The 7181-nt window shown below is 54.7% G+C and overlaps 1 protein-coding gene across 1 annotated transcript in view; it reads left to right on the forward strand.

Annotated features, from left to right (window-relative positions):
* LOC104163555 (segment polarity protein dishevelled homolog DVL-3) overlaps positions 1 to 7181 on the forward strand; it is a gene marked incomplete at its 3' end in the record, with an annotated part of 10730 nt that extends 3549 nt beyond the window's left edge. Inside the window, exons 2-14 of the mRNA XM_009702599.1 lie at positions 378 to 499; positions 907 to 1013; positions 1585 to 1720; positions 1994 to 2087; positions 2485 to 2554; positions 2851 to 2990; positions 3183 to 3259; positions 3689 to 3756; positions 4290 to 4439; positions 5286 to 5417; positions 5673 to 5840; positions 6408 to 6620; positions 6900 to 7181. Coding sequence (XP_009700901.1) covers positions 453 to 499; positions 907 to 1013; positions 1585 to 1720; positions 1994 to 2087; positions 2485 to 2554; positions 2851 to 2990; positions 3183 to 3259; positions 3689 to 3756; positions 4290 to 4439; positions 5286 to 5417; positions 5673 to 5840; positions 6408 to 6620; positions 6900 to 7181 — 1684 coding nt within the window. The remainder of the gene's footprint in view (positions 1 to 377; positions 500 to 906; positions 1014 to 1584; positions 1721 to 1993; positions 2088 to 2484; positions 2555 to 2850; positions 2991 to 3182; positions 3260 to 3688; positions 3757 to 4289; positions 4440 to 5285; positions 5418 to 5672; positions 5841 to 6407; positions 6621 to 6899) is intronic.

A 7181-nucleotide genomic window follows, 5' to 3' on the forward strand; every position in this document is an offset into this window, starting at 1 on the left:
TCTTCCGATGTAAGAAGAACTAGGGGAATCCGCTCCTTGCTACAGGACATGTGCTAAAGGTTACCTGAGTGTAAAAATTGTGTGGCGTGGGTGTGTAGATGATGTCAGAGTCTCCAAGCAGGGCTGTCAGCCATTCTGACTTCACTGCCAGGTCAGGAATTCCTGAGCCACAAATAGCCGGCGTCTGGGAAAGTGTTGAGGAGGAATGTTGCTACATGCTTGGCCTGTTCCATACCTGCCTCCTGGGCATCTGCTGTTGTCCACCGTCAGAGATGAGATCCTGGGCCAGGCAGGCTTTTGGCCAGCTCGTTTGGCCACTCTTGTAAATGTTTTCCCAGTGCTTCAGCCGTTTCGTTCTCTGTCTCTTGACCCTCCAGCTGGTGTCTGCAGAGGGTTCCCATTCAGATGCTGGCTCAGTCTGTGCCGATAACCAAACAGAGCTGCCACCCTCCATGGAGCGCACAGGAGGAATTGGAGACTCCAGGCCCCCCTCTTTCCAGTAAGTTACCTGGACACCTATCCTGGTTTCTGAGGGACCCACAGTGGTTTTGCTGTAAATCCAGATCAGGGACTGGGACACTCCTACCCAAATTGGCAGGGATCACAGCCAGCCAGAGGGGAGGAGGATGGGGCTGGGAGCAGATTCAAAGTGGAGCTGCATTATTCAGCAAGCAAGAGCATGCTGAAAATAGTGCAGGGAAGTTGGCAAAGAGCTAGCACAGCTTCCCCCAGTCCTTTGCCCTGCACTCATAGATGTCCTATGATTGTTCCCCACTGCCTGTGCTCCTGTCCCTCAAGAAGGAGACAGCTGATGGCGGGAGGCTTGTGCTGGCCAGCACAGAGGTAGAGAGAGCCTGCTTAAGTCATTCCCTGTTGGACATATTTGTTCCTTTTATCTCATCACAGCCCTAACACTGGTGGGAGTCGGGAAAACTTGGACAATGAGACAGAGACAGACTCAGTGGTGTCATCGCAAAGGGAAAGACCTCGTCGGAAAGATGGGCCTGAGCATGGTGAGTGTTGGTAATGTGGCAAGAGCTCTGCAGCGCATGGCTGGGGTATAGTGGGGGCACCAGCTCCAGGTGTGGGGCAGCTCTGTCTGCTCTGCAGAACATTCCAGCTCAGAAGGGCTGTTCAGTGGTCTGAGGCCATAACCTCACGTTGGAGGCAGGAGCTAACCCCTGTGTTGGATCAGAGCTTGGTGACAAAACCTTTAGGGGCGAAGGAGATGTCTACTGTCGAAGCCTCAAGAGCAGGAGAGAGAGGCAGCAGTGCCTCAGTCCTCCTTAGTTGAAAAGCAGAGTGTGCTGTAGCCTTGGCACTCTGTGCTGCTCCTTGGTCTGCTCCTTTAGCAGCATTGTTCCGAGTAGCCCATCAGCCTCTTGCCCATCCTCTAGTGGGGTAGAAGAGGGTATCCCACAGAAGATGGATCTGATCCTGGGGTGGACTCAGAGCTGGCTGGCACTAGATGGGATTGTCTGATGGCCAGGTTCATTCAGAGAAGGTTGTTGTGAGCCCTGCAGGGGGGAAAGAGGTGTATACCTGTGGGCTGTCTGAAGCATACTGAGCCTTGTCTTTCCTTAGCACCCAGGGTGAATGGTACAGTGAAGGGAGAGCGACGCCGAGACCTGGGTGGGTACGAGAGCTCCTCGACACTCATGAGCAGTGAGCTGGAGACCACCAGCTTCTTCGATTCAGATGAAGACGACTCCACCAGCAGGTAGGAAAGCTTAGGTCCTGGAAGAACACTGGCTTCCCCCTCCCTCCCAGCACAGAGAGATACCTTTGCAGGGCACAGTAATTCTGGGCTCTAGCATCCTTGCTCAGACCTGCCTCTGTCTCAAGTCTCACCCAGCAGCCCCCCGTCTCTGTTGTCTGTCCCCCATGTACATGTTCTGGCCCCCTCTATTCCCTGTGCCATATCTGTGGCTCTCTTGCTGCAAGAGCCACCACCCTGGCAGAAGAAGAGCTGATTCTTGCTTTTTGCCTCTAGGTTTAGCAGTTCGACAGAGCAAAGCAGTGCTTCCCGTCTAATGAGGAGGCACAAGCGACGCCGGCGGAAACAGAAGGCTCCACGCATTGAGCGGGTACGCAGAGGCTGGGTATCGAGGGGAGGGCAATGCAGGGCAAGGTGGGGTGCCTGGTGGATCTCTCCACTCAGTGCTCCAGGGCTGACTGGGGGGGATTTGGCTGTGTTTGCTGTGGGCACAGCTGGGGACAGGTGGTGTCCAAGTGCTGAGACTTCATAAACTGCTGTAAACCTTTCCTAAGCCAACGTAGCCTCAAGAGCTGGGACCGTAGACCTTGCTCTGGCTGTAGAGAGGTCATAAGGACTGTGGCTGATGCCCTCTGGCTCTGCAAAGCTCTCAGCATAAGGCTGGAGTTGTAGGTGGTGGCTGTGGTGCCACAGGGAGTGGCAGGAAGCTGGGGCTGGGAATGTTACTGAGGTACAGGAGGACATCTCATGTTTCACTTATGTTGCAGTCATCGTCCTTCAGCAGCATCACAGACTCCACCATGTCCCTGAACATCATCACGGTCACGCTGAACATGGGTGAGTGGGAGGTGTGCACGGAGCTTGCAGTTCTTCCAGAGTGAGATTGGGAGGCAGAGAGGGAACTGGAGAGGCGGGCAAAGAGAACACATGTGGGGAGGAGTGAGGAGATTGATTCTGTAGGAAAGCAGCTTGTCTTGAAGCACTGGTCTCTTAAGACTTTCTGTGTGTCCCAGGATATCTCTCTGGGACAGGGGTGCAAGCGACCATCATTAGCACGTGGTTTGTCTGAGGTTAGGGCTGCTTGTGCCTGCTGCTTTATGGTGTCTTACTTCTTTCTCTTTCCATCCCTGCAGAGAAATACAACTTCTTAGGCATTTCTATTGTGGGACAGAGCAATGAGCGTGGAGATGGAGGCATTTACATTGGCTCTATCATGAAGGGTGGTGCTGTGGCCGCTGATGGCAGGATTGAACCAGGAGACATGCTCTTGCAGGTACTTCACACCCACATACCTCCATCTTTGGGCCTGAGAAAGCAGTAAGAAAAGACCCAGAAGCCTCCCTGTATACTTTGGCAGGCTCAACCCAGGAAACTGTGCTTGGAAGAGGGTAGCTGAGTCACTGCTGAGTGGGGAGCTCAGCCTCTGGTCACATCTCTGAGACTCACATCTTTGTGTTGTTTGCAGGTAAATGACATCAACTTTGAGAACATGAGCAATGATGATGCTGTGCGGGTGCTGAGGGAGATTGTGCACAAGCCGGGGTAAGTACTCAGGTTGTTCCTTACCTCCATGGGCAGCTGTATGGTGTGTGCTTGGAGTGTGTGAGTCGTGTCTTCCAGCCATCTCTGCTAGTGGCTCTGCAGAAGCTCAGAACTTACAATTTTGGTGTCGCTTTGATTCCTGGGTTTTCATGCCCAAAGGAAGAATTGCAGCCAACAGGATGGTTGTGAATTCGGGTCTGTGCCCCTTTTTTGTGGGGATGCTGTGTCATTAGGATCAGCAGCAGCCCTCAGCAGGGTCACGTCATTTTGTCTGTGCCTCTAAGGAAATCCATAGCTGGAGGGACACAAGGGCACTTTACTGGCAGCTTCTCCCTGTCTCGCAGGAGAGAGCCAGCATACAGCATCTGCCCATCACGCAGGGGTTTGTGCCACTGAGCTCTTGTTCTAACTCTCACTTTTTTGTTGCAGGCCCATCACCCTGACGGTGGCGAAGTGCTGGGACCCTAGCCCCCGGGGCTGCTTCTCGTTACCCAGGAGTAAGTGGATAGCTGACCCACCCTTAACGCTGGTGCCCAGCTCATGTGAGAGCCCTGCCTTAAGCACTTACTTGGTTGTTGTCTTGTTCCTCCCCTGTGTGTGTGACTCCATGTGGCACTGAATTGGGGTTTGATGGGGTTTCAGCTCTCCTGTTAGGAGGCTGCTATGTCCTATTCCCAGGCCAAAATGCCCATAAGCCCAGCCCTCCTTCCCACATCACGCTGGGGACGCGTTTCACTGGGGCAGGGGGGTCACTTGCTCGGGGCGCCAGAGGAAAGAGAAACCCCTCCTTGAGCCATAGGGGGATCTCTCCCTCTGCACCTCTCCTGCTGACCCTCCCTCTCTTCTTTCTCTCCCAGTTGCTCCCCAGCGGATCTGGGCTGGGCCAGACTCTCCATGCTCCGATCCGGGTGAGTCCCGGCAGATGCTGGGGACGGAATGGGCTGTGCTGAGTCCCTGTCCCTCCCCAGGGGTTGATTTGATGAGGGCATAATTTCTTATAACTACTGACTGCCTTCTTTCTTCAATGCAGGTGAGCCCATCCGGCCCATTGACCCGGCAGCCTGGGTGTCTCACACGGCAGCGATGACTGGCACCTACCCAGCGTACGGTATGAGTCCATCCATGAGCACAATCACTTCCACCAGCTCCTCCATCACCAGCTCCATCCCAGAGACTGAACGTAAGTCCTTGTGCCTCCGTGCTCCACGCACTGCACGGCTTCCTCGCCTTCACTGTGCTGTAAAGGGAGCAATACATCTGCTTGGGGACAGCTGGGATGGGCAAGATCTGCCCTGCCAAGGGACTAGGAGGGAGGCAGCTCTCAGCGGGCAGGCACATGGATCAACGGGAGTTCTGCCTGGGTGAATTAATACCACATTCTTCAGCCTTCTAAGTAAGGAGAGTAGAAGAGCCTGGGTGCAATCCAGGAACTGTGGCAGATGCGCAGAGGAAAGGCTCAGAGCAGTCAAGAGTGAGCAGCTGAGAGTGTGAGGCCAGAGGGATTCAGCTTGTCCCTGGAGCAATTGCCCTTCCAGAGGGCAGATAGAGCAGGACGGAGCAGGCAGCTGGGAGCAGAGCACCTTGCAGTGGGGCAGGGTCCTGCTGAGCACAGGGCTCTCTTTGTTGCTTTTTGAAGGTTTTGGGCGACACTAGTATACAGAGCCCTGAAGCAAGGGTCTGGAGAGCTCAGACCAAACAAAAAGCCCTGAGTTTGCTGTAAGTTTGTGAGGAGCAGAGAATTCTCTTGCTGGGCTGTGTGGGCTCAGTTGGCAGCTTTGGGTCTCAGCTGCTTGGGACTGGCTGGAAGGAAAGAGACTGTAGCCTGCGTTTTGCACAAGAGGAATGGCTGACATGTGAAAGATAACATCGTAAGGCTGAATGGGGGGGTTACACAGCATGCACCCCAAGGCTGTCTGCAGTGTATTGTTCCCTGGCCCATTCCTCCTGTGTGTGATGCTTCCATGTGGCCCTGTTGTCTTTTCTGTCCTTTCTTATCTCTGCCTCCTTTTCTTCTTCCACACCACAGGCCTCGATGACTTTCACCTGTCCATCCACAGCGACATGGCCACCATTGTCAAAGCCATGGCCTCACCAGAGTCAGGCCTGGAGGTGCGTGACCGCATGTGGCTGAAGATCACCATCCCCAATGCCTTCATAGGTAAGAGACTGTGCTGCCTGCAGCAGAGGCAGGGACTGGGGAATGGGTGGCCTGTTTTCCAAGCAGATGGCCCAGGGACCATCTCTGTCACTGTAACTAACTGTTGACCAGGCCAGAGTTGCAAATTGAACCTTTGGTTGTGCAGTCCCTTTTCACCTTTTGGCCCACTTTGTCTTGGCTCCAGTGTGGCCTGCTGCTTCAAGGGCCACTGTCTTCCTCTCTCTTGCTGTATTTAACTCTGATGTTTGGTGGCAGGTTCGGATGTAGTGGATTGGCTCTATCACCATGTGGAAGGCTTTACAGACCGTCGTGAATCCCGCAAATATGCCAGCAATCTGCTGAAGGCCGGCTACATCCGACATACCGTGAACAAGATCACCTTCTCGGAGCAGTGCTATTACATCTTCGGGGACCTCTGTGGAAGTATGGCACTGGGCATGGGTGGGAGGGAGAGGATGGAGGGGTAGAGGACCTGCAGAGCCCTGCTGATGCTGCGGGGACATAGCTACAGCCATTGCCATCAGGCTGGGCCCCTTGTTCTACAGACCCTGTCATGCTGTTGTGGTGGTGAAGATGGAAGCAGTGTTGACAGTGTCACCTGCTATGTGATCTTTTCTCGTAGGCAGCCATAGCGGAGTCTTAGTCTTTACTGACTGTCTCCCGGCTGTGAACTACCAGTACTGGCAAGGGGGTGGTGCTTAGACAACTGGCTTCTGCTCAGATAAGAGAGCTGAGGGAAGTAATTGGCAGGGTGAGCTGTAGCTCTGATGAGGTCCTTTCCCACCAAGCTGGTTTCTGTGGCAGCTCAGACTTGCGCACCCTGGCTGTTGTCCAGTCAGAAAGCACAAACGATTGCATTGACTAGCAGGGAGAGAGACAACTTCTTTTGTCTCCTTGTGTACCCCATCCTTGTCTGTGGACAGGGAGCTTCTTCATCACATGTGGTTGTCTTTCCGCTTGGATTAACTGCTCTTCTCTGCTTTCTTGCAGACATGGCTAATCTGTCTCTTCACGATCACGATGGCTCCAGCGGTGCCTCCGATCAGGACACTTTGGCTCCGCTCCCCCACCCAGGAGCCGCACCCTGGCCTATGGCTTTCCCCTATCAGTATCCACCGCCTCATCCATACAACCCCCACCCCGGCTTCCCTGACCCAAGCTACAGCTACGGAGGGGGCAGTGCAGGCAGCCAGCACAGTGAAGGTGAGTGAAAAGGACTGAAATATGCCTGCAAGTGGGCAGATGCTCTGTTCAGTACAGGGAAACAGCAGGAAAAGGCTGCTTAAGCAAGGCCCTGTGTGTGGGAGAAGGCAGGGCAAAAGCCTTCTCAGAAGGGTTGCAGGACTCAGAGTTGAAAGGAGATTGAGAGCATGGACCGTGCTAGCAGATGGGTGTGCTGCACTGTGGTGTAGTCCTCTCTTGCCTAGAGGAGCATCCTTCTTCTCTGAGCTGTCACCTAACCTTGCCTTGTGCGCTTCGCAGGGAGCCGGAGCAGCGGTTCCAATCGCAGCGGCAGCGAGAGGAGGAAGGAAAGAGAGAAGACCGGGGAGTCCAAGTCAGGCGGCAGTGGGAGCGAGTCGGACCACACCACGAGGAGCAGCATGCGGCGTGAGCGCGCGGCCAGCGAGCGCTCGGTGCCGGCCAGCCAGCACAGCCAGCGTAGCCAGCACTCTCTGGCTCACAGCATCCGCAGCCACCACAGCCAGCAGTCATATGGGCCGCCCGGCCTCCCCCCTCTCTTCAGCCCCCCCCTGTTGCTGATGC

The sequence above is a fragment of the Cariama cristata genome, unplaced genomic scaffold (genome assembly GCF_000690535.1).
Source record: "Cariama cristata isolate BGI_N322 unplaced genomic scaffold, ASM69053v1 scaffold20810, whole genome shotgun sequence".
NCBI classification, from domain to species: Eukaryota; Metazoa; Chordata; class Aves; order Cariamiformes; family Cariamidae; genus Cariama; species Cariama cristata.